Source organism: Gallus gallus, chromosome 20 (assembly GCF_016699485.2).
Source record: "Gallus gallus isolate bGalGal1 chromosome 20, bGalGal1.mat.broiler.GRCg7b, whole genome shotgun sequence".
NCBI lineage: Eukaryota > Metazoa > Chordata > Aves > Galliformes > Phasianidae > Gallus > Gallus gallus.
In genome coordinates this window covers 6691916-6719850 of record NC_052551.1, presented here as the reverse complement: position 1 = coordinate 6719850, position 27935 = coordinate 6691916, and the positions used below count along the sequence as shown (strand labels likewise).

The 27935-nt window shown below is 40.8% G+C and overlaps 1 protein-coding gene across 2 annotated transcripts in view; it reads right to left on the bottom strand.

The window, feature by feature from the left end:
• ARFGEF2 (ADP ribosylation factor guanine nucleotide exchange factor 2) overlaps positions 1 to 27935 on the bottom strand; it is a 62893-nt gene that overhangs the window by 25796 nt on the left and 9162 nt on the right. The window contains exons 1-4 of one of the 2 annotated variants that reach the window (XM_417388.8): positions 9120 to 9382; positions 1898 to 1928; positions 1016 to 1139; positions 148 to 294 (exon numbers count right to left, since the gene is read on the bottom strand). In XM_417388.8, coding sequence (XP_417388.4) covers positions 148 to 294; positions 1016 to 1139; positions 1898 to 1928; positions 9120 to 9258 — 441 coding nt within the window. In that variant the 5' untranslated portion in view covers positions 9259 to 9382. Of the gene's footprint in view, positions 1 to 147; positions 295 to 1015; positions 1140 to 1897; positions 1929 to 9119; positions 9383 to 27935 lie in introns of those variants that run through there. The other variant, XM_040650940.2, reaches the window with a different exon arrangement.

The following is a 27935-nucleotide window of genomic DNA, read 5'->3' as shown; positions in this document are numbered from 1 at the left end:
TGAATTCAGTAACGTATCTAATGCTGCAAGAAATGGAGAAACTGGATCTTAAATGGAGTTTCACGACTATTTTTTCAGCTACAAACATCAATGCTAGAAAAAGCTAATTAAAAATCACACAATCACAAAACGTATCAAATAAAATACCTTAATTATCTGCAGTTGTACTCCTTCATCTGTTTGAGGACCCTGAAAGCAATTGCAAATTGTGTCAACTATCCGGTCAATCAGGCGTTTCCCAGGAGCTCCACTGTCTGGAGCATTGCCAGTGATATGTCCATATGCAATAAGTTTCTAGGTAAAAAGAACACAGGTTAGTTCTATAATTCAGTGATTTAGATAACCATATACTGTTAAGTAAAATACAGCTGAGTATGCCATAAAAAGGGGGTTTAGGCAGCCTACCTCGCTATAACAGTTTTAACACAGAAATTTAACATCCTCAATAGCCTGGTCTGAAAATACTTGTGCTGTTCATACACTTAGACAAAACAAGATTTAATAGGTAATACACATTTCCGTGCCACATTTCTTCCTACTGCAACTAGACAAAGTTTATTTGGCCTTTGAACCTTCTCACAACAGAAAGGTTCAGCCAAAGTAGCATGATGAAGCTAAGTCACATTTGTTTTTCCTGTAAGTATTGAGAGAGGAACAAGGTATAACGGTTCCGGAGTCTGACCTCCCAGCACAACAGAACTACAAGGGACACCATGGTAAATATTCTTTTTAAAGCAACACAGATTAAATATCTTTGAAGAACAATGCAAGAATCCATGAGCTTCAATGAATGATTGTTCCACTGTAAAACAACAACACACATGAATTTCTTGCTTTTGCAAGATGAGCTTTCAGCCACATCTGATGATCACATACTTTGCAGTTTATGCATTTAAACATCCACAGCACAGCTGTATGTTTTCAGGATAATAATACTTCTCTCTAAGAATGCCAACAGCATACAGAATTTTAACTGCATGTTATTCCATTCCACTCTCTCTGAGTTTTAACTTACCTGTAAACAATCCAATGAAGTACTGACAATGCGCGGTGACTTTGACTGGCAGGCCAACTCAAAGGGAAGGAAGTACTTATCAGCTTCAATGAAGTTTGCTTTTGGTGGAGCAACAGTGCCTTCTCTAGGTCAGAGGAGAAGAACTGTTTATTTTTCTAAACATATCATCATAGCAAACTACCCATCCTCCTTTTTCACATTTAAAGCTACATGGTACACAGAAGCATACAAACACAATGCAAGATTCTCTTATGCACACTTTATTTTAGAAGTTTGATTTTCTTTAAAATCACACATGAAAAATGCAAAGTTGTTTTCATTTTGCATCTGACCTTTTCCACATATCCTCACTACCTGAAAAGAGAACAGCTTAGTGATAAAACAAAGCCATTCTGAATTACATAAGCAGAGCCTGTATGAAGTACAGTAAGAAAAGAAACACATTTTCGGAGGTCATTTCAAAATCATAGCACAGCGCTGGAACAATGTTTTAGTACTTTAGGTCAATAATTAAATTATATCAGTATTCTTGATCTATTTAATGAAGATCATATGCTATCAAACTGAAAATTGTAAGCAGCAGCAGCAGGTATCCTAGCAGGCTATATTAAGCCCAGTAACAGGAAGTGAAAAATCTAACACCTGTTAGAAGTTTTGCAATTATTTCATAGTGAAGTTCAGAAGGCAGTTATGGTTTGAGTACCCAGAGCCACAGACATTGTGTAAGTGGGAGATATGGACCACATCATGCTCTTGGCATAAAGGTGAGGAACTGAGTATTCACAAGTTCACAGCAGTAACTTCAGTGTACTTTTACATTTCCAATACCAAATTATTCAGTTTGCTGTTTTCTTGCATAGCTTACAGCAACTAATAGCTTACCTTTGTTTTTCCAGTTCTGTCTTTATTTCATCTGGAAGAAAGAAAAAAATCCAGAATTTTTAACACCCAACATAACTGATTGACAACAACATAAATATAGAAAGTATAATAACACAAAGCAGTCTCAAACTTAAGTCTTACATCCCAGTACTTGCTCCTCCTTTTCTCTAACACCCTCAGCGTGACATCACAGATACCACTTATGGGGAGGCATAGCTCTTAACTTCTATACTTAAAAATTATTCTTCCCCAAATATTCTTAAGAAGGCATCTTTAAAAAATGTATATATAATGTGTTATATTTAGTTTGTGAAAATAAAATAGAGAGCTTAGGTTTGGAGAAGTTTTAAGCCACTACGTAATCCATTAGTTCAACACGAGTCCTTCTCATTAAGTCCCATGCTGGTTAGCTGACATCAACTGAATAAACAAAGCCTCACTCAGAGAACAAACATGAAGCAGATACTGTCATCTTGCCAGTAGTTTCTTCTTCTTCATGAACTTAACTCTTTGGGGGACCTTTCAAGAAGATGAAATACAGGAAAAAAAATGCTCCTTATTTCTATTACAAACACTACTAAACGCTTCATAACCTAATATGGCTTTGTAAGAATGTATAATGCATCACCATGATGTACGACACAGACTGCACTACATCAGCCACAGCATAAGCACAAACTGCGAACACTGACACGCACACCAAGCAGCACACACAGCAAGGGTGCACAGCTACAGTCACTTGTAACATCACATGGGATCCTGCATCCAGCACATCCAACCTCATACCCCTACAAGTTACCATACCCACATAACTTGTTTCAACTCAAAGTTGTCAAAAATGGATCATTCTCAGGAGAGGCACCACTGTTTTAGACTGGACGTGCAGAGTTCAAATGACTTCAGTGCTGCCCATGAACATCAGTCATTTATTTCATGAGAAGCATTAATTCTCAGGACAGTACACTAAGAACTGCAATAGATGGATGTTATTGGTTTGAACAAAAGGCCTGTGCACAAAGAACATCCCTTGCAGAGTATACCCATCTTTTAGCATTACTATCCCTGTTCTACAGAGAATGTAGAAGTAAAGTGCCAATGGAACTCCAAGTTGTGACACACCACACCTGCGACTGGGACTTTCTACTGGTGCCATACTCTCTCCATTAATGAAGGCCACCACAGATAGAAAATATGGCATCCATTAGCAACAGATGATGCAAGAACTGAAGGAACAATATGCACCCCATATCTGATGGAACAGCAAAACTGAAGAGTCACAGATTCAGAATGGGCCATGGCTCTGTTCAGAAGCCCACCAATTTCTAAACAAGTCAACCATTCCAACAGCATGCTTAAAAAAAAAAAAGCTATTCACTAGTACTTTTGGAGAAAAGCTAACAAACCAGCAGTTACCACTTCCACCTACCTCTCACCACTTCGTGGCTCATGAGCTACAAGCACTGCAAACACTTAAGCCAGGTTTGTTCATGCTTACCTCTGCCACAAAACTAGGTTCATATGTGCTCAGACTGTTTTTAAAAGTCCCATGTCTGGTTTGTCCCTCCTGCCTGCACTGCTGTGGCAGGTATCAGTCAGATCACAGTTACACACCTACTGACAAAGTAAGAAATGTACGTCACTGCTGTGCGCAGCCATAAAATCAGCAGCAATAGCTGTCTCATGCTGGGAAAACTTGAAGCTCACAGCCCCCAGAGCAGGAGCCATGCAGGAACTGCCAGACCACCAGCTCAGCAGTGAAGCTCATGCCAAACACGTCAGGCTCTGATCACTGCATGCCCATGGTTACCAGGTACAAGTCTGTAATTCCCAAGCGCTAAGCAGATAAGGTTTAATTACTGAGCGTCTGATTGTACCTGGTTCAACAATGATAACAACAGTTTCCCCATTATCATGTTTTATGCAAGTGAATGGAAGTCCCTGAAAGTAAAGTTTTAAAAGTGGTCAGGAGAGACAAAAATAGCATCTTTTCCATAAACAAATCAAGTGTTATTTAACCAAAACTTGGAATTTTACTGAACGTAAGATAAAGTTTATACCACTTACTCAAATATTTCACTAGGCTCATATTTTTTCTTTTTTTAAAAGTGGAGATGCTACTCGTACATCTGTCCCTTGGTAGGACTCTCCAGGGACATTTGGTTTTCTTACCAAATTTTCACGAAGAAAGGCACATCTTAGTTGCAGTTAGAATCCAGACAAGTTTTGACTGAAAGATCACTAGTTCAGCATCAACTAGTCTGGCCAGCCTATCACCCAAAATTTAGGTCAGCTCATGTAGATCAGCCTTGGCATCCTCCTTCCTGTCGGCGCTCAGCTGCTGGCAGCAACAAAGCTGAAGGTCATAGGCACTGTCTTCACTGTCATGCAGTCTGGTGGGAGGCCAGCAAGGAAGCCTTGTTGGGAGACATGCTTGTGGTGGGGTTGAGATGATTCTGTTTTTCCCCCAGAGTAAAAAATCCTCAACTTAACCTTATTTGTAATAATAATAAACAAGTTACAGTAGAAATATTAAGCAATGAGTCCCACCCATTAAAATATCATCTCGTAAAATTTAGTACTCTACAAGAAAACAGGTTTCACTGTTAGGATCTGCAGCTGAGAATAACGTAAGTGCTCAATTCCACACTTAGGGAGTAACCAAGTTATGTGTATTGAGATTCTTTGGTGGGGAAGAAACAACAGAAGGATTTTTCTTCCTTTTAAACAAGTCACCTTCATCATATACTGATCACCAGCAAAGCACCATAGCTAAAGAAGTTTTAAATGTAAATTTAATGAAGATTTTAGCCATAAGGAAACGTGACCTAGACCCATCTTAATGGTTTTTACATCGTAATACCTTCACCGCCATTTATGTTAAATCTTTCCTTAAGAAAAAAGAAGAGCTGTGTTCCATATTAAAGCAATGATAATTTCATTTTCCAAAACCCTTCATATGTTTAAGAAACAAGTCTAGTAAGCAAATTTAAAAAAAAATCTCCCACTATTTTTTTATATAAAGGATTTTCCAAAGCAGCATAAAAATGTCTGCATCACAACAATATTTCAATAAAAAATGTTGGCAAAAAAGAATAAGTCAGACAAGGAAAACAAGTTACAGTCATGCTCCTGCTGCTGATTGCATCAAGATCATTTGGAAACATCCATGTTTCCAGTGCTCATTTGGTGGTCTGACCACCAAAAGTAAATGAAACACAAACTGTTGCCTAACTGAATTCTGTTATGCCGAGAGCCACCAAGGCAGACCAGGCACAGCCAGCTTCCAGCAAGTGCTGCACAATTCTGCCCCATGCAGGAGTAAGGGAACAGTCAAGTCACTTGCACAGCTCCAGCACAGTCTGAGCACAACTCAGCATGCGGCCATTGCAGGACAATGCTGACCTGGTGGTTCTGCTCTCGGAGCTGCCTGCTGCTTTCAAAGCCAGAAGGCACCAGCATGCATCCATTCACTCGGTGAGAAGCACCTCTGACTCCACACCCTATACGTGCTGCCCACTCAGCACAGCCTTCCAGCATTCCTGCAGCCAGCACAACAGGAGTAACAAGCAAGGCCCTGCAGCCTTCTCTTCCAGAGCTTCTTGCCACAATGAAAACAGCACCAGGCACAGGCAGAAAGGAACTCCAGTAACAGATGGGCGGTTTACGTTTGCTTATATTGAACACTATGTATTAAAACGAAGGACATAGTTTCCTGCCTGCAGTTAGTTGTATCCTACCTTAACAGTCAAGTTCATCACAGTGGAAGCAAACCAGGTCCTGTGCAGCAAATGGTGTCACTTGTCTCCCCACAAGGACAAGAGCAATGTCCTTCCACAGCGACTCAGAACACTGGAGAGCAATGCCAATGCAAACATGGAACAGTTCAAACTGCTTTTTGTTTCATTCTATTTTGCATGAAGTCCACTGCATTGCCTAATTCCAGGCTGCCTTAGATTTAAAACAGCCACAACAACAACCCAACAAACTGATTCTGGCCAACTACAGAAACTACAGAAACCAACTACAGCTGGTTTTACTAAACCAATAAAGTTTCTCTAGACATCCATCACTTATACCAAGAGATGACTTAAATGCACACAGACTCCTAAGTGAAGGCATGGATTAAGAGATTATTTTTTAAAGCTTATTAACAAACTAACTAAACACATCCTGTTGCATACAAAGCTCCAAGACACATACACAGAAGTGCCTAGGCAATCAAAGGTCACAGAACCAGGCTGGCTGCATAGCATGTCGTTAAGAACGGTCCTAATGGGGTAATACAAATAGTTTGAGAGACCCGGGGACACAATTAGCATTTTACCCACACAAACTGCTGCGATATGATATGCGCAGTGTTCCACTGTAAACCTGTCAGGATACAGACTGCTTCACTATGCTTACTAAGAATCACGTACACCCATAGCTCCACAAAGTGCTTATTGGGCAACTATTTATATGCTGGCTGGCTGTTGAAAACCAGCTTTCTTAAAAAAAGAAAAAAGTACCATATTCTAGAGCAGAGCAGAACAGTTCCTCTGTTTACAAGTTCATTTCTCCCCACCTCTTTTGGGATTTACTGGCACTAAGGATACAGGATACAGCTATTACACCTACTGACGAGGCAAGAGACTGCATGAAGGAATCCATTCAAACTCTGCTTACTCAACATTTACTCTGTATGCTTCATGAGGGGGGGATGGAGAGAGCAAGAAAAAAAATAAGAGAAAAACAACTCAGAACACGTTTTGTTACCAATCCCACTTTAAAGGACACATCTACCACTGCTTTGGGTCAACCATGCAAGCTAACAAGCCATGTACAGTTTAGGAGTAAATAAGCACTCCTTTCACTCTTCTCATATTTATAACCCATTTGAGCCTATGGTACTTCTCATTTCCATACAGTCACAAAGATATTTTGCAGCCCAAAACTGTAAACTACTGGTTCAGTACAAAAAACATTATTATTGGAAATACAAGTACAACTATAGTTTAAAGTTAACTACCACCTAGATTTCCTTATATAAGAATGACAGCAACTGTCAGCAGTAATTTCTCAGCAGTGAAGCACATTTATAACGTAGATGAAAACAGGACCATCATTTCCACAGCTGGAAATGCATTCCTCTGTCTCACCAAACAGAAATTGAAGGCATGTGTAATTAACATAAACACTACTCCAGTAACATTACAGCAGAAACTGTAGAAACAGTTGCAGGTTAATTTAATTAGTTAGCTCCAGAACACACCAGTTCCTCCCTATTTAGAATAAGAATTTACTTACGAATCATGTCCGTGCTTTACAGTTTATAAAAGGTGTAATACAACAATGCTCCATTAAAGAGAATGTTGTACACATACGACAGCACAGTAAATTCAGTGAGAGCTAGAAAGGGATTACTTTAAATATGCCATGGGGTAGGGGGGAAAGAACAACAGCTGACACAGTGACCAGGTCCCTAAAGTGAATCCAATCTGAGAGAAAGGTAAAGTTATCTGTACTCAGATTTAATTATCGGAGGCTAACTGGATTTTATTAATACTGGAAGTATTGAAGCTTCTTTCTTGAATAACTGTTTGTGTAAATTAAGAAGTCTAGTGTGATTCTGGTAAATAACATTCTACCCACACTCCCTACCACATTTACTACAGCACAGGGCTTGATAACTAAGCTAACACTTTTAAAATTAACCTCACAGTTTTATTTTATAAGCTTAATTAAGCTTACATAAACTTAAATTAAATCTGACTTGAGTAAAAAGGAGCTTACTCCATATAAAACCAACTTTGAAGAATTTAACACAAATAAAAAGAACTGCATTCATGTTGTCAGCTTAAGATGAGGCAACATTTACCAAATACTACCAAAATCCTTCAGTACAGCAACCAAAGCACTGCTGGGGCAGGCGAGGTGGCTAACAGAAGGTCATCTACTACTGCTAACCCCTGCATTAGTCCAGTGAAGTACATGGGCTTTTTTTTTTTTTTTTCCTCCATCAGGATTAGAAAAATGTTCACCAATCTTCACCAAATTAACAGACCTGAAAGGTACTGCACTTAAGACACAAAGGTCAAACAGTTGTAAATCAAAAGGCAAATGCTAACAGGTGACTACTACATCCTCCCAAAATCACAATCTTAGATGTAAACAAAGACTTTCACTAACAACCTTTAAGGAAAGTTCCCTTTCTTACTCTCTAAATGAATTTACAGTGCAGGAAAAAATGCTCCCAGACAAATAAAAGATTTGGGTGGATACTGAAGAAGTCAGAAAGGGAAAGGAAGTAGGGAAAGTCATTTCAATTGCTCACAATGTTTGTTTCAAATAATAATAAGCAGCCTCACATTTCTGCCCTTCCCTGGATATACCATCATTACAGTTAGCAGCTACACGTTTCTTCAGCGTAAGAGCTGCAAGTGGAAAAATCAGAATGACAATTTCTCAAGCTTGCTTCTACGGTACATTTGACAAGACTTGCATCTGCTTGGCTTACTTACACACACAGCTCATCTCTCCTTTCAGTCTTCTGCAAAAACACACTCAAATTAAAGGACAAAGCAATCCATACCCCAAGAGATGTCACTTCCGTAAAATAAGAAAGGCCACCAAGAACTGCACCAGTGAGAGCCGCACTGCCTCGCCTACTGTTTCCCCTCTGCAACGTACCATATGCTTTCAGAACTGTAGCAGATACACCTACATTAGAAAAGGATGGATTTGCAGCTGCAGATTTTAGAACCAGGCTGCCAAGTTCAGAAGACATATTTCAGTTCTGCAGGACACCACAGCCTGTCTCGGGCTGCACCACAGAGTTTCTGCCAGCCCAGCCACAAGCTGGAGGAAAAGTACCAGAGCCCATGGGATCGGGGGGGGTCTGGACGCGAGGGTCCTCACACAGCTCGTTTCCTATTTGAAAAGCTTGTCATTAATTTTCTCGAAAGCAATCCTAGAGTGGCACTCCCAAGCCCTTCTGTTCCATACCGAGGCCAGAAGCGAGCAGAGCAGACAGCAGCCGGGGCTGTCCCTCCGCACCAAAGGAGCGCTTCCCCCATCTTCCCGCCCCTCCGGGGCCTCCCGGGTCTCGGCCCACGGACCCCGCCGCGGCACCCCCGGTGTGACACCGCACCCAGCCCCGGGCGCTGCCCCGCTCCGGGCCCGGCACGCAGCGCCGCGCAGGCCGGCGGCTCCCAGCCCGGCGGGTCGGCCCGGCCGGACTCACCCAGCGCCACCTGGCAGGCTCTCCGCAGCTGCCCGTGCGGGGGCCGCTTCGCCTCCTTCTCCGCCAAGATCTTCTCCAGGGCCCGCGACACGAACATGCTCTTGGTGCGGGCGTCCTGCTCGCGGGCCGGGGGCTGCATGGCGGGGCCGGGAGCGCTCAAAGCCCATCACCCGGAAGAACCGCGCCTCCTTCAGCAGCCGCCACAGCGCCGCTGCCACGGCGCCGCCATGTTGGCACCGTCACGTGACTCGGGCCGGCTCCCCGCCTTCCCGCGGCGGCCTCCGACCCCTGCGCGGCGCTGGCGGCGGCAGCGGGCGGGGCGGTCCTCGGCGGCGGTCCGGTCGTCGTTGGTTCGAAGAATCGCTAAGAATTAAATTTCAAGTTCCAGAAATTCAGTCTTCGTGGCCAATTGTTTCTTCTTATGTCCAGCTGTTTCTCTTCCCTTTACGTATTGACCCTGCGGCAGGGGGGTTGGAGCTCGAGGATCCTTGAGGTCCCTTCCAACCCGAGCCATTCTGTGGTCCTATGCTTCTGTTTCACATGGATGTCGGGCACGTGCTGTGAGGTCAGCTCTGCTGTCAGAGGTTTACGTGCACTTGCTTGGAGCTGAGGACTGACTTGGATGAGTGGATGAGTGGTAGGAGTTAGAGCATGGGAAATCAGACAGTAGAAGTGGGGGGATTTCCTCCGCACGGAAACAATTGTTAAGGTTACTATCTAAAGACGTGGGTTTTCCTGGGAAATGAGCAGTTCTGCTGTGGCTGTGATATGGGTGCAAATTCATGGCTCATGACTGAACCACATATAGTTGGGGTGGAACTGCCTCAGAGACCTGCTGGTTGTATCAGTTCTCTTGCCAGTAAGAGCATGTTCAGCCTCCCCTGCTATCAGTGAATGTACCGTGTAATAAATGTGGCACAGTGTTGGAAGGTTAAAGTCCCTGTGTCAGCTGAAGCTGTCATTAGGCAACTGACCTGACCTTTTCTCTACATTGATTAAAATACGTTTAGAATGGATCACGATTCCGAGTCAGAATCACTGAAATGCAGGGCTGGGAAGGACGTCGGGAGGTCAGTCAGTACACCTCCAAGCACTAAGACAGAGCGCCGCCTTCTTGAAATGCTCCAATAAGAGATGCAGTGTCATTTCACTTCGTTGTCTCCAGTATGTCACTGACCACCCAATTGGGAAACTCTTCCTAATATCTGATCTGGGTGTTAACGTCTATCCATTAGAAGATGAAAAGTCTCTATACTGTGGTGATAGGGATATCAGAAAAACTGAGACAAATAACATAGAAATAAGAGAATCAAATTATTTTTTAAAAAAATGAAGATATTTCCAAATCATGGCTATAGTTTGGATTTTGTTTTCTACTGAATGTCTCATTGTTCCCATATTTTGTTATCATTCCTGGTCTCTTACACAAAATATGTAGATTCCTGTTACTATGTGGGTGTGCTGACTTCACTTTTCTTGTAGCCTCAGTAACACCATTGATTTTACAACAAGAGTAGATTTCATCCTTATGCTTCTTGCTGATACTTTGTGTATTAATTTTGTTATACAACACAGTGGAGCTACCTACCCTGAGCTTCTTTACTCCATTAATGGTTTAGGAAAAATGCAGCTAATGTCAAAGTTGTGAGATTCCCCCTATTTTTCCCTGGTGTTTTCCTTGCAGGATTCACCGTGAAATTATTTTTAAATAGAATAAACTGTGTAATCATTGTTTACATTTGCTATTTATTATTCAAAGTATGGTCTAATTTTTTCAGTTATTCAATTTCATGAGATATTGCAAAATATCCTCTAGGCTTGTAAACGTCTTCAAGTTTTAAGCCCCATTTGTACATCCATGTATGTCTGTGATCCCTTAAGTGTGTGATTTCCAAGTATATCACTTTGGGTGTTAAGTGACTGCAGTTTGCATGTCAGGTAGATAAATTCATCTGTATTAAAGAATAAAATACAGATAGCATGATGGAGTCTATCTGTAGATTTCAAACCTTGCTCCCAAAGGACGAAGTCTGAGAAATAAGCTTTTCAGGTAAATGCTGATTCAGTTTCTCTGTGGGAAGGCATTAGGAAGGTGGCTTGCTGTGCATCTCATGACTCAGCTGCCTCCTTTAGTTCCTACTCTCTGCTCCACTGTAGCTCTGCTATATTACAAGCTTTCAAATCCTCTCCACAGGAAATCTCACTATCTTAATGACCAGGCAACATCTAATTTAATTTGCTGTGTTCTGAAGGGTAAAAAATTCAATATGAACCTTAAGAGCCTTATTGTTGAACCAAAACAAAAAAAAAAGGGGGGGGGGGGGGGGGGGGGGGAAGAGAAGAAGAGGGAAGGGGAAGGGGAAGGGGAAGGGAAGGGAAGGGAAGGGAAGGCAAAAAGGAACAATTTTGAATTTTTGAATTTCTTCTGTCTCATTTAATTCAGCACATCCAAAATAAGAAAAGGTTTACCAAGTCTCCCTAATAATGTCTGTCTATTAGAAAAGGAAAGGAAAGAAGAAGTAGTACACACAAAAAAAAAGAAAGAACAGGAACATCTGTCACAGAGTCAAGTACTGACAATGAGAACTCAGAAGTCAAAAGACAAACTGCTTGTGCTTGGACTCAAGAGTAGCTTCATTTCAGTGCTGAAATCTGCAGTCTCAGTATAGAATATGCCTCAGAGAACATGATGGCCTTGCATTAGGGCCAAGTTAGAAAGGAGTATTTGGATTATGAAAGTTAATCAGTAGTCACACTATGATGAAAAATAGTAGTATAAGGAAGGTGACAGAGAATGTTATAGTTTCCACTAGTTTGTTATTTTAATTATAGAATCATAGAATCTCTCAGGTTGAAAAAAACCTTAAAGATCAACAAGTCCAACCACGACCTAACCATACTATCCTAACTAACAACCCTCCGCTACATCATGTCCCTGAGCACCACATCCAAATGGTTTTTAAACAAATCCAGGGATGGTGACCCAACCATCTCCCTGGGAAGCCCATTTCAGTGCTTAACAACCCTGTCTGTAAAGAAGTGTTTCCTGGTATCCAAACTAAACTTACCCTGGCACAACTTGAGGCCATGTCTCCTCATCCTGTCACCTGTCACCAGTGGGAAGAGACCAATACTGCTCTCACTGTAAGCACCTTTCAGATATTGGAAGAGAGCAATAAGGTCTCCCCTCAGCCTCCTTTTCCCCAGACTAAACAACCCCAGTTCCTTCAGTCTCTCCTCATAGGGCATATTCTCCAAGCCTTCACAAACCTTGTTGCTCTTCTTTGGACCTGCTCCAGCACCTCCATGTCCTTTCTGTACTGAGGTGCCCAAAACTGAACACAGTACTCGAGGTGAGGCCTCACCAATGCCAAGTACAGGTGCAGGATTACTTCCCTAGTTCTGCTCACCACACCATTCCTGATACAAGCCAGGATGCCACTGGCCTTCTTGGCCACCTGGGAACACTGCTGGCTCATATTCAGCCGACTGTCCATCAATACACCAAGGTCCCTTTCCATCAGGCAGCTTTCTAGCTACTCTTCCCCAAGCCTGTAGGGTTGCCTGTGGTTGTTGTGACCAAAATGCAGGACCCGACACTTGGCCCTATTGAAAGTAGCAATGGTAGGGCAAGCAATTGCTGTCTCTTGAAGAGCTATCAGCTTTGACATAACAAGACAAAATATGAGGTTATTAGAACTAGAAATGGAGCAGAGAGCCCAAGAGATAAGAGCTAGTTATTCAAAAAGTGTGGGCTTTCATTCTCAGTTGTGCTGAAGACTTACAATTATCTACATTCTTGCAGAATTGGTTCTTTTTATACTTTAAACTGCTAGAATTTGGGTGAGTAGATAGCAACAGCACCAGTAAATGCATAAAATTTATGAAGAAAAAGGTACTTCACCTGTGGCATTTGGCTTGTTGCATGGTACAGGAGATGGATAAGAATCATGTACCTTCTTTTTCATTGGGAAACCCACCCAGAATTATTTTAATATCCCCAAACCAAAGGAGTTTTCGAGTATGACATAGAATATAACACCAATGAGGAAACAAAATGAAAATATATAGATTTATCTTTCACAGATAAGTGAAAGATAAGGTCTCCATCCCTCTGAATAGGAAAATGGGCAGACGAGATAGGAAACCGGCATGGCTCGGCAAGGACCTGCTGGGCACACTGAGGGTGAAGAAAGGTGCGTACAAGCTCTGGAAACAAGGGCATGTCACCTGGGAAGAGTACAGGGATGCTGTCCGGACTTGCAGACGTAGGATCAGGAAAGCCAAGGCGCAGATAGAACTGAACTTGGTGAGGGATGTGAAAAACAATAAGAAGACATTCTACAGGTACATTGACCAGAAGAGACAGGCCAAAATGGGTATACCTTCTTTAGTAAGTTTAAAAGGAGAACTGGCTTCAACAGACAAAGCTGAGGTACTGAATGAGTTCTTTGCTGACGACACCAAGCTGAGTGGTGCGGTTGACACGGAGGAAGGAAGGGATGCCATTCAGAGGGACCTTGACAGACTTGAAAGATGAGCCCAGGTGAACCTAATGAGGTTCAACACAGCAAAGTGCAGGGTTTTGCACTTGGGCCGGAGGAACCCCAGGCATCTATACAGACTGGAAGGAGCAGTTCTTGAGAGCAGCTCTGCAGAGAAGGACCTGGGGGACCTGATGGATGACAAACTTAACATGAGCCAGCAGTGTGCTCTTGCAGCTCAAAAAGCAAATGGTATCCTGGGCTCCATCATGAGAGGGGTGGCCAGCAGGGACAGGGAGGTGATTGTCCCTCTCTACTCTGCTCTTGTGAGGCCCCATCTGGAGTACTGTGTCCAGGTACGGAGCCCCCAGTACAAGAAAGACAGAGAGCTGTTGGAGAGGGTCCAGAGAAGGGGCACAAAGATGATCAGGGGGCTGGAGCACCTCCCCTACGAGGACAGGCTGAGGGAGCTGGGCTTATTCAGCCTGGAGAAGAGAAGGCTGCGGGGTGACCTCATTGCAGCCTTTCAGTACCTGAAGGGAGCCTATAAACAGGAAGGGAGTAAACTCTTTGAAAGGGTAGATAACAGCAGGACAAGGGGGAACGGTTTTAAGTTGAAAGAGGGAAAATTTAGGCTGGATGTTAGGGGGAAGTTCTTTACCAGGAGAGTGGTGAGGTGCTGGAACGGGCTGCCCAGAGAGGTTGTGGATGCCCCATCCTTGGAGGTGTTCAAGGCCAGGTTGGATGAGGCCCTGGGAAACCTGGTCTAGAAAATGGGGAGGTTGGTGGCCCTGCCGGGCAGAGGGGTTGGAGATTCATGATCCTTGAGGTCCCTTCCAACTCAGGCCATTCTGTGATTCTACCAGAAGTTCAAAATGTACTTGGATCACAGTAACTTGAGGTGCTGCAGCATGTTTAGTGCACTCCACGTGCAAGAATGCCAGTAACCGTCCATCAACTGGCAGTAAATAGTGCTGACGGCATGATGTCATGCAAGGAGGAAAAGGTTTATATGAGAAGCAGTGAATGTCAGGATAGCTTATTTCCAGGCCAGAAGCATTAAATTGATATCCTGGAGTTCAAATTTCTGCAGTTCTACCATATTGATCTGTTTCCCTTGGCTGAAGCTAGCTGTGTATCTTACGCAGGATTCTGCTTAATGCTGTATGGAGTTCTACTGCTTGTTGAATTGTGCTGATATATCACACACCCACATGCTAGTATCCTATGATTCTCTTTTTAAATTGATAATTTTGAAATACACTTACAAGCAGAAAAGTGACTGCAAAAAGACTGCCCTAAGAACTGCCCACATTTGCTATTGCTGGCTGATCCTTCTTTCGCTGATGTTAGTTTAAATCAAGGGTAATACTGCTCTTTTCAGTGAAATTACAGTGATACAAAGGTGACATAACTGAAAGGCCTTGAATCTCTTTTGAGGGACGCTGACTTAGTTATTGACACACAAAAAAGCTATAGTTACTGTCAGCAGCATTTGCAGAATTAATTAACTAATTAATTAACTAGCAGAAGCTCTTCGTGTATTGTCAAAGTATCAGTTCTGATTTTAGGACCCTTACTGTGGGACAAGATCAGTTTTTGTCAGAGAAGCAAAACTGATATGGGCTAGTTTTTAGATAAAGGATTGAAGAGATAAGAGTGAATACTAGGTTTCAGCTACAATGAGTTCTTTGACTGTTAGTGGCATGTGAAGTACATAAAGCTGGTAAATGTTAAATCTGCTATTTGAAGCTTGATTTATAGGCAGGTTCAAGTTTGAGATTAAGAACGGTTAGCTGTATGGGACTGCACTGACAAATGCATGCACATAGTGGGGGAGAGTTGGGGTCTATTTAATTTTCAGATGACTTTCAAGTCCTCTTATGATTTACAAGGGAATCACTGCTATGATAAGGATTCAAATTTTCAATTGTTAGGATTGAAACTCACTGGGGCTATTTCTAGGCCTATTTTATGTAGACAAATTTGCATCAATTAGGACAAGTATCATCAGGGGCTACAAACATATATTTATAAGGCTGAAAGTGGTTGCTTATCTCAAGTTAACAGGAGAATCAGGAATAGCTGTAGGGTTAAGAAGAAGACTGAGCTTTGGGTTATATATAACTCCTTAAAGTAGGTTAGGCTAAGGTTTATATTAGGTCTCCAGGTTCACAGTAGCGCTCATACCATCAAGCTCACCAACTGTTAATCTTTGGAGATGATAAAGACCTTAATGTAGCATTAAAATTACAGTCAAGGTAGAATGTGGACTAACCATTGGAGGTAAACTAAATTTGGGCAGGAATTTGGGCAGGAGTCCAAAAGAAGTGGCTACATTCAGTTTACAGTAGAATCTAATGGGATAATGCAAACTGTGTTGAGTTTTATAGGGGGTTGGAGATGGATTTTCTCCTTAAGATGAGCGTAACAGTAGAAATAAGGACTGAGATCATTATTAGGGCTAGGATTCTGACTCTCCTGAGTATACAAGTAATTGTTCAGAAAGGTATTCAAAAAGCAGACATTTACTGACATTTACTCTTGATGCCATCAGTCACTGATGAACAATTGTGTTTATGGCTGCTGTAAATTACTAGCTGAGAGCTAACAATGCAATTAGACTAGTAGCTTGGATTAGGGTTAGGTAACAGATTTGCTAGGGAAGATGAGCTAAGATCAGTCTTTCATTTGCTGAGGTGAAATAAGAGAAGTTTGGAAAAATAATTTTAGTTTTGGGGAGAAGGAGGACTGCTTTCTTAGAGTTATCAAGGAAGACAGACCTTAGTTTAAATATCAGTAAGGTGATCTCTTAAGTGTCCAGGAAACTGGGTTTAGTGCAGGAGCTAGAAAATGAAGAAAGACTTCTTGGTCAAAGTTTTCCATGTAGTTTGTGTCAGTGCTGAAGTTAGACCTGAACTTGTGAGGGACAGCTGAGTTTAGTCCTAAACTGAGTTTAGTCCTAAGATTAGATTGTTACTGTTACAAACCTGCAAGTCCTGATTAGCTTGGTGACTTGCACACTTTTGGCAATTCCTATTATGCATGGCACCAACATCATCGTGATTTTAAACCATGAACAACAGTCAGTCATCCATGTCAAATGGAACACCTTTCAGGAAACAGTTTGACACATGCAGAATAATCTGATAAATATATATATGTGTCACTCTTCACTGGATGCCATGTACTGTAAATAGGACTATATAGAAAATTTAGGTATCTGAAATAGGTTTGCATGTTTCTTTTCTAGGAATAGGCTTTTAAGATTTTAGATATCTTTTTGGCCCTAGTGAATCCTAAGGGCTTGTCCCAGGAGAGTACAAAGGATTTGCATATTGCATACGGTGTGTTTACGGGACCCATTCTTTCTGCTTGATTTCTCTTCAATCTGTTTTGCTTTCTCACCAGTTTGTACCAAACCAGTAAGTTAACTAGATCTAAGACTGAGTATATAAGGAAAAATGGGTGAGAGGTGGAGAATCATTTCTTTAGAAATCACAGTTCAACATGGTGGATGCAGCATTTGGTGGAGTATCTTTTCCCATTATTCCCATGCCAAAAAGATTATATTGGATGTATACCTCTGATCTTAACTCTGGGCACTCTCAACTGTATACAAATTATTCCTACAAAACATTTTCCATGCTAACCTAATATGAGAACTACAGGTGCAGAAGGATAGGACATTTCTGGGTGGGACCTTGTTGGAGAGTCGGAAATTTAAGGCTATGAGCTCACAGCCAGACTGCTACTGAAAAAAATAAATGATAATAATAATAAACAAATACTGCATTCTACATTGGTCTTCAGAAGACTCAGATCTCCAGTCTCATCTCTGCCTGTTTGAAGGATCACTTGCTGCTAAAGAAAACACTCCTTGCTTACATATCTAGATAGCTTTACTTCATCTAATTAGAATCTTTGGGTATCCCTAATTTGTGTTTTATGGATCTGTTTATGTCTTCTTTCCAATCTGTCCAAGCTGCAGCAAGTCAGCAGGACTGATCCCCAACTCACCTGGACAATGTGGTGCAGATCACACAGTTACCTCATATACCCAGGCAGACGAAGTGTAATATGTCTGTAAATAATTTATGACCAGGCTTTGTGAGACAGCAGCCAGCCTTGTGGCTGCTATTCAGAGGCCACACATTCTACTTGCACAAAACATTCAAAACTCCTTTTCAATACTCATATTAGGAGTAGTATGTATTTCACTGGGAAAAAAAAAGTGTATTGACACAGCTAATAAGAAGTTTCCCTCCAGCTTTGTGACTAGAAGGCTTCAACCGAGATAATCCAGTGGGACAGAGAGGGAAGTGGCTTCACTTTTGCAAGTAACACTGAAAAACACAATGAACTGAGGAGGATGAAATGAAAATAAGTTTCATCTAACACTGTGAAAGGCCAACAATTCAGAGCATGCCCTAATTCTCTGGAGTCCATAGGGTCTGCACACAGCCAACTCATATGAGCAGCTTGAGTTTCAGGCATCAGTTGTCAGATGGTGACTATCACAGAAAGCAATAGAAAATGATCACAGAATACACATATTATTTTCCCTCACCAGTGTATCATCATAAAAGTGCGCTTCATTTATAAATCCCAATACTTCAGGCATCACAGGGAAAAACAAAACAAAACAAAACAAAAATCTACAACATTATGGAATCATACATGGAGCGAAAACCAAGCCTCCAAACTTGTAGAAGACAAATAGAAGAATTTGGACAATTATCTAAAGTCACATCTACTTGGGAGCTGCCTATGGGAGGAAAAACCAGGCAGCATCTATGCATAAATAATTCCTTCTGACTTGCTAACCTTTGTTCAAAGCTCAGACTGATGTCAGTAAGGTTACAACTAACTGGCTCTTCAAAAATCAAACCCGTTACTTAGGTGGTTAGAAATGCTATCTGAGTTTATGCTAGGGGTTAGATGACATAGCACTTAAAGTATCGTTTGTAGCATATCTGCATTAATTACTAATCTGATTCATAAAGCAGGGAGTTAGATGCCCATGCTGAGTAAGACACGTAGTTTCCATTCACGCTGTCATTTTCCTTTGAAGTTGTGTTCTCAGTGGGTTGGTTTCTGTTTTTTTTCCGATCCTACTCCCTGTAAAAAACAGGTTTTTTTCACTTGAGGGCGCCAAAGGCCCAGCTTCATAACGGAGTGCCCCAGTTTGCAAGCCGTACTGCTCAGAAGGCACACGCACAAAAAAACGAACATCCAAAAACAGAAAAGCCGACATTTTTTGATCACTAAAACGCAAATTATTTACAGCTACACATACTAACACGATGATATTTTCAGTGCTAGAGGTGGAAAGAGACTATTATGATAGAGATCATAACAGACAGCAATGTGTTGTTGTCTGCCTTGGGTCAGAAGATGCCCAGAAGCTCATCCAGAGGAAGATCGTATCTACCTCTCTGTCGATATTCTTTCCACACGGGTGAGTAGACAGACACATGAGTTAGCCCATCGAGCTAAGCAGAGACCTGAAGATTGTGCTTTTATTTGCCTCCATCAGATGTGTACCTGGTCCTTCTTGACCCACGTGTCTGAATTCATAGCTAGCATTTAGCTCACTTTAGTTCCATGAGTTAATATTTAATTCAGTAGCAGATCTGGTGAACTCCTGGAGTTAAAGAGTTCATTTCATTTGTATTGCCTTTCTCTTCCCTTTAGCTTCGAATATTCAAAGGGTTTTTTATGTGTGTGTGTTAATCTAAATAGTCTTTTTTATTTTTTTAAAGATCCATAAGTAGAGTGTCTACTTTCTGTCGCTTCCTCGCAATTGAGTTGTCATTCAAGCTGTAAATTACTTGCTAAACCCAAGAGGTAACAAAAGCAATATTCCACTGATGTCATAAGAAAAGCCACTTTTCATAGCTAAATCACATATGACTAATATATTTGTCATGCTAATGTGCTGGGTTGTATTTTAAATGTTTCTAATGACGTTCTGTAACTATTTATATGACTGCAGCTTAAGAATAATCTGGCAGTTCAGTTGAAACATTTATGTTCTTTTTGAGATGGAAGCCTACCTCCCCCCGTGAGTTCAGACATTTTAAACACCTGTCCTGGAATTTTTCAATTCTTTTTAGTGATGTCACTAACAATGCTACTGAAATGAGAAGGCAGCAAGACAGGATGTGTTAATTATTACACATGCAAAATCAGAGCCTGTATCAAGGCTTGCTGCAAACTGTGGCTCCTCTCAGTGATGATTTCATTGCTAACAATTTTCATTTACTGTGAACAGTTTCATATACAACCATACCTACTTCCTGAGCTAGGTGCAGGTATGTGTCCCAGGTAATCTCCTCCCTGGTAATTCATGCTATTATAGGTCAAGCTGCCTTCTAGTCAAGGATAAACACTGAGGTCAGTATGTGGGAGAGAAGTCTCCCCCTTCCTTGTGAGGCCTATTCAACCTATAGAAATGCAATCTGGCTAAAACAGCTGTTTCCCACCCACTGGCTGAGACACTGAAGGTAGTCACCTGAATTCCCAGTTCTCACTAAAGTGAGACAAGGAAAGCTGGCAGAAGATTATGAGTATAAAACCTGTCAGAACTGAAATGCATGAGAGCCCCGTCTAAATGTGCTTATATGCCCTTTGACAGGTGGGAGGGTTGTCTGCTTTTTGACTAAGCAAGGGATCTCTAGCATGTCTGTGCTTAAGTATGATGATGAAAAAGTGTGAAAGCAAGTGGCAAGGGAGGGAATGAGCTAAATCGTCAGAAAATCCTGAACTGTCTTGGGTCTCCTGGATTGAGAAAAGTGAGATACTCAAAGTACATGCCCTGACATACTGCACACAGGGCAATTAGGACAGCACTGTTAACAGTGGCTGCATCTAGGATATTGATTACAGGGAGAACAAAAGGAGAAGTTCAACCTTGCCCCCATTACATGACATGGAAACCACAAAGCAGCAAATGAGGCCAGAGGGAAAGCTACATTTCCTTAAACCTGCATATTCTTTCTCTGCAGAGTGTCAATATAGTCAGCATTCCCTTTAACTTCAGTATTGATCAATGAGTTGTACCCACTCACTAATTTAAATAGGGTTGTTGTCAGTGACACTCATGTCAGCATGTAAGAAAAAAAGACAAGATTTTCAGAAGGTGGTATATCTGATTTGCACACACAGTTACGGAGGCCGCACATGCAAATCATCAGCCATTACCATCACTGGGTACTTGTGACACACTTGCTAACCAAATGGCTCGGGAGAACCAAACTGAAGCAAACGTCTATCAGATACCTTCCTTGGAGAACATTAGAAAGACTGTGACTCAGGGGAAAAAAATAAAAAAGTGAAGCTATGTAAACAAAAGTCACTGTCATCCATACCGGGATTTAAATAAATAACCGAAAAATTTCTTCTTGTAATTATAGATGTAATAAAAGATGAAAACCTTTACCAATACAATACGGCTGCTTTCTTACAGTAAACTGAACAAAATCCTTCATGATAAAGGAATTGCTTCATTCTTAGCATATAAAGTGATATATCTTTTTGTTTCTAAAATTTAACAATTGATTCCTACATAAAGTGATACCTGATCTGATAATAACAGACAGACACTTAACTTTTAGTGGAATCCTGTCCAAACCCCTCTCAGATCAGTAAGTTTTGATCGTGTTTTATGCATTATCTTTACAGGAAATTCCAAACGCTTGCAATGGTTTCATATATCTTGCCATACTAAAACATAGTTCTGGAAATTCAGAAATACATTTAATACAGGCATATGGTTAAGTAACATTTTACTAAAAATAATAAAAAAGCAGAAGGAGAAAGAGGGAAAAAAAATGGAGCCACTACTTCCTTTCTGCATCAGCTAATTCAAACAAGGCCAAAACAAAACCAAGTGATCTGGATGTAAATAACTTAACTGCACTCTGCCCTTCAGTGTTGGTCAACCTGATGGGAAAATCCCTGAGTAAAGTGATTTTCACCTACTCGGAAGGGATGAGTGCACTACCATTGCTCTATGAAGATACCACAAACTGAGTCAGTGTTGCAGAACTGTGAGGTCTGAGGAGACAGAGATCCACAATTGCGAGAAAACAATGTGCACAGTGGTTTCACAAGCAATGAAATCCCCTGAAATTTTATGGCTTGCATTCAGAAGCTGAGAAAGCAGAAGTCTTTTGGGGATTATATGTGCATTTGCACAAATCTGTTTAGTCTCATCTATGCTGAGAGCCATCCAGCTAGCAGAACAACTAGCAGTACAGCTGCTTTTTGAGGCAATAAGAGGCTGCTGTCATGTAAGTTTGCTTCAACTTGATACAAAAATTTCTAGGCTGTGTTGGAACAGAACACACATTGCAGTGCCATCCAACCAAGGACAGGGCTTGGAATGAGGTAGAGAATGGGAATGATTTATGTCAAAAAAATTATTAGCTAGGCTGGTTTAGATCAGGCTCATATTTTATCTACAACCTATAACATGTCTTGCATGACTTTGATTATGGCTCATCCCTGTATGAAAATGTCCAAAATACATTATCTGCTTCAGCCCTTAAGAGCTTGGGTGTGCTCTCCATTTGCCACAAGCCCATGCTGATGTGTCAGTCTACAGAGTTTTTTACTCCAGGTTAAGGAAGGCAACAAAGAACAAATAAGGTCTGTTATGTGACCTCTCCTCTGACACATAACTGGAGTTTACGTGTCAAGCAAACTACAGCTCCTATCAGCAGATGGCAAGTTTGTTCATCTAAAGATACAGAAAACAGAAGATGAAATCAGGGTTTCTTTTCTATTCTAATAATGTAATATATGTATCAATGTTTAGCATGATATACAAATATTAAATATGTCCCAGGCTTTTGTTTTCCATGCAAACATAAGGTTGAGTCAACAAGTCCTGGGAAGATGACTGTGGTAGATGAAGGTACCCTTCTAGGATGAGAGCAAACCTGACAACCTTGTTCACTGTGTCTTTTGCACAGTGATAATTCCAAGCATTTAGCAGGAATGCGGCTCCCCAGAACATGAGACTGTGTAAGTACAAGATTTTATGCTATCTAAAAATGATCTCTACTAGCTTTCTGAACATAAGGATTCATGTTTTGAAGATATTCTCTGCAATCTCAAAAGCCACGACTCCACTTCAAATTGAAAGAAGTGCTCTCACAAATCATAGTTACTTTCCTAAAGCAGTAGTGGCATATCGTCAAGGACATGATAAGTGAAGCTGAGCCTAGAAATTACTTCTTTTTCCTAACCAGGATGGCACTCAAAATAGCTCTGACTAGTGAGACTGAATTAGAATGATCTCATCCAGAAATCCCATAAAAAAAGTGATCACATACACTTTTTCCATCGTTCTACTAACATCTCCGTACTTTGATGAGAAAACAGGAAACACATTTATTTTTTTAAATGACCACAACAGACTGGACCACGTTATGATTCCCACAGTTAACACATACGGAACTTTAGAACAAGTAGGACAGAGAAAACAGCACTTCAATCTTCATCAAAAATCAACATTTATGATCTCCAAAAGGGGAAGAAATAACATGCAGCCTCCAGCTTTAAAATTACCAAGTAGATAACAAAACTGCTAGTAACAGCATTATGAATATGGCAGATACACAAATATTCATACATGCATATGGTATCTCTGTTTTACAGTAGTGTGAAGTAAACCTAAAATGTCAAAACGGGGCCATGGAGTTAGCCTGTCAATGAAAATTGCCATCAATATGACAATGGTGGTAAAGAGCTCTGCTTTTTACAAGGTTAAGGATGGTTTTAGTTAATGGTTTGACATAGTACTGATGGAGCACCTTTGCACTCTGATAAGTCTCCAATTATTCAATAAATATTTAGTCTATGGAACATTGCTTTGCTGAGGGCCACTTTCACCTGGGCACCAGATGGATCTGGGCTTTCTGTCACATGCCCTGTGATTTAAATATAATGTCATAATCTCCCAAGGCATATAGTTCTAATGTCAAGTCGGAAACACTCTGCAAATGCTGCAAAAGCAATATAGATTAGTTCAACATTACTTCTAAATATAGCACAGTGCTATGTACATAATTTAATTGCATCATGTGTACTCATGGTTAGAGGCATACAAGGAAATAAAACCTTCCAGAGAGAAGAGAAGACAGAAGAGCAGAGGAAGAATACATGTGTCTGCATGTATGTTTTTGCAAGTGAATTCAGTGCCAATTACGAGAATTACCATTAAACTGTAAAGAGCTAGTTGTAGCAAATCTGTCTGTACCACAAGACATAAATCAAGTGCATACAATGCCTAACAGGTGGACACAGTTCACAGTTTGTGTAAGCCACTTCCTTGGCAAGAAGCTACTCTGGATTTTTGCCCAGGGGCCAGGTGCTCCTCACTGATTGACAGACCTAACCTCACAGCGCTTCCCCCATCGGCATACTGCTATATATTTTACATTAGGAAGGAAACTTCACCCTAAGAAAGATGCAGCACAGACAGGAATATTCTTGGAAAAACAGCACTGGTCTGCTCAATTAGCTCAATTCCCAGTGCAGCATTAGGAGAAACTCCCTATAGATCTCTTCACTTTTGCTGGCCATTTAAAAACATTTCCACAGGGACTGATTCGGTTTATTCTGCTTGGCTTCTAGCTCTTCTCTCTGCTGTCCAGTAATGTACCAGTGGATCTCCCAGGGGACTCCACATTTGATTCACAGCCTCAGCTCTCTCATGTTTTTTTCCTAGTCCAACATTACATGCTCTAAAGTCAATAGACCCAGAGCTTGGTAACAGTACATTTGACGTAAGTGAAGTATTACTAAAACAAATCATTGAGTGAGTATTTATATGAGAATTCATGTAGTATTAGCAAGACACTTCATCACGAAGTTTAAATGGAATTCTCTCCCACTCATTCCCAGTTTCCCCCAAATCCAGATCCCAGACCTTCTGTATCTTTCTGACTAACTTCCTGCCAGGAATCTTGCTATGAACTTCCATTCCTACGCAGGAAGGATCTGTATTGAGAAGAGGGCACTGGCAAAAGAGCTGAACAGCAGCACCGGGCAGTGTCATCATACAAAAATAAAATAATTTGACAGAAGAGGCAATATTTACACAGGATTTACACAGTGCTGTGCCAGACAAATTAGATCAGCTGATTCTGTAATTAGTCCACCTATAGCACTTCACCAATGCAATGATGCTTTCTCTTCCAGCAATAAAGTCAGACCAAAGAAGCTAACATCAGTATTCCTGCAGAGTGCTGATATTTTACTTTTACCTTGCTGTTTTACCTTGAAGTAATTTACAAAGAATAATAGCAGTATATAATTTATGTGAGATTTATACAGGTCTAAGTCAATCAGAATTAAATGTTGCTTTTCTTCTGAAGCCTACAGGGCAGATCAGGTTCTCAGCTGTCTCTCTCACACTTGTAAAAAATTTGCAAAACCAACATATTGCCTCAACTTCCAAATTTGCATTTCTCATGTTTTCAGCATTTCAAAGGAACTGCAACACATCCAAAGAAAGCAGATAATTCTCACAGAAATAATTTTGTTAAAATTCCACATTTCTATCAAAAATGTATTAGAGAGGATGTCTTAGTTGTTGTTTTGTTTTTAGTAGTCCTGGCAGTAGAGGCTCCTTTCTGAAATCAGCAGTGCTCTGCTGCCTATGAGGTAGAATATGAGACTCACATGACTTACTACTGTAAATTGCATCTTGAGATGTGCTACAGAGAAGCAAGTAAAGGCAATTCAGTCATGAACTGCTCCATTCACTGACATAATAACAAACAATGTGTAACAACGTAACAGGGTTTAGACAACCAGAGGCACAATAGAATCTGAAGACCAGATCTTAAATCTAATTGTTCACAAATCCAGATATGACTATAGTCATGAGTGTGACCTATTTTACCTGCACCTAATACTCACTGCTCCCAGTGTCTGACATTAGCATATGCTTCATTTGTGTAGCAGCACTAAAACCAGACATTTAAAGAAGCTTATCATGCTCAGGCTTCAAAATTTGAGACTATACTCCTTTCAAAGTCTTTTAAACCATGTCTAAATCAGAAAAGTCTACAATTACTAAAATATATGGAAACATAAGAAAAAAAAAAAAAAAAAAAAAAAAAAAAAAAGCCAAGCAGCCAATGTGAGAGAGCAGATGGGGAAAATATTTTTTGCCAATCACTGCTTCTGACTGTAGTGAGAAATGTAACTGAAAGACACAAATGAAATAGAGCCATTCCCAGGCCCTGGTGTGTCTGAGAGGTGGAAGACTCGGGGCTGGATAATCACTCACTTGCAAGTTTTCCTGTCTGAGAGGTGATAATGAGACTCCATTCGCCATGCAAGCACTAGCTTGATTTGCACATATCTAAGCTGACTTGTTACACATTCTGTCCTGTACACCAAAAAGCTGTTCTGCATTGTTATTTTGCTTTTCATGTAGAGAACACTGTAACTATTCAAATATTGTTCACAGAAACTTCCTATCCAAGTATCTCAGAATGAAACAATACTAAGCTGCGGAAGAATTTGGTTACAATATAACAAAACTCTGTCAGAATGTCTTAAACTGAAAGGAGTTTAGCAACATTTGCAGCCTCACAGGACTTCCGCAATTCCTCCTCTTAAAGCCATGCCTGCGTCTCAGCCCTGATTTTTCTTACTAACGGGATGAACTCAGCCATAAGTATTGCTATCAGCAGCACTGGGAATTAAACTGCTAAGTGACATTCTCTCTGACCTTTCAGCTGATCTTTATATCACTTAATTTCACGCAAGAAACTTACAGAATCATCAAAAAATGTCCCTGGCTTTTACCATTGCAGTACAGATTTTACTCGTGTGTGTAAATCTTGATTTTCATAAACCCAGTTGAAGACATTTCCTTGTCTCTTTATTCAGATTTAAGAAGACTTCTTTCCTTTCCTCTCAGCAGGAAAGGCTTCCTCTCTTTGCTCATTACTGTATTCATTTATTCTTGATTTCTGTTAAGTATTCTTTAGAAGAATCTTCATTTAGACAAAAGGAGCCTTATTCTGGTTTCACCTCTTCTGTCTTATGCCTACTGGGCCAGAATTCATATGTGTAACACATCAGAAGTTCTAGTGAGCTCTCTCTAGTCACACTTATTTTATTTAACCTTCATTTTCTTTATCCTTTCCCTGTTTCCCAAATACTTGATGAGACTAAATGCTACTGGAACAGAAGAAATAGATACTGAGAAAACCGAAGGAAATGTGTGGGGAGAAATTGGGAGTGTGGGACCATTTGTTTCTGTCTCCTCTTGGTTCAGCTTATAAAGTGCAAAATGACTTTCTCCCAGCTGTTGACACTGCAAACCTTTCTACTGCTCACCCTTCTTGAACATCACCATCTCTTCTTCATGTTGGCTCTTTTGGCTTTCTTTTAAATAAACCACATTTCAGTGCTGTAGTTTTATCCTGTACTTTATAACTTAAGTTCCCAACTACCAGTTTAAGGAAACTGACTTTCTGGTAATGTAGCAGCAATACATTGCACTGGCATAGAAGAAGGAAGATATAAACTGTTCTGATATGATGTTAATAGGAAGTATGCTTAATTTGAAACTCGAATCATTCTGTAATTTGTTCAGCAGTTGGAATGGAAAAATAATTTCCATATCAGAGGTCATTCAAATTAAATGAGGAGACTCAGATTTACTACAGCCGGCCCCTGCCACCCTTCTGCACATAAGTAATGTCAATGAATTCAGTGTGACTATCTATATAATTAGCTTGCAAGCTTAATTTGTTGATGTGACCTGATGCATACCTAACAGAAATCTGACCTAAGCCAGAACATCACATATGAGGGGAATTCCAAAAGTAATGCCTCCTGTTTTGTTATGTTGGCCCATGACACTGGAGGCAGATGTTGGTGCGGTAGCAGAAGCTCAACCTTCCCACTAATATTCCATTACCTTTTGTTGCCATGCAACAGATGGCAGCAGAGGAACAGACTGATAGAATAACATCTGACATGGAATTGCATATAAAGTAAAGGTATGGAACTGAATTCCTCCATGTGGAAAAAATGGCACCCACTGACATTCACCAATGCTTGCTGAATGTTGATGGAAACCAAACAATGGCTGTGAGCACAGTGAGGTGGTGGATGGTGCATTTCAGCAGTGGTGACAGTGACTGTGGATCGCCTCTGCTGGTGCAGATTTTTACAAGCATGGAATGCACGCTGTTGTTCATTGCTGGTGAAAATGCATAGCTAGTAAAGGTGACTACATTGAAAAAAATAGTATTTAGTAGCAGAGAATTTTCTCTAACAAATAGTGTTATTG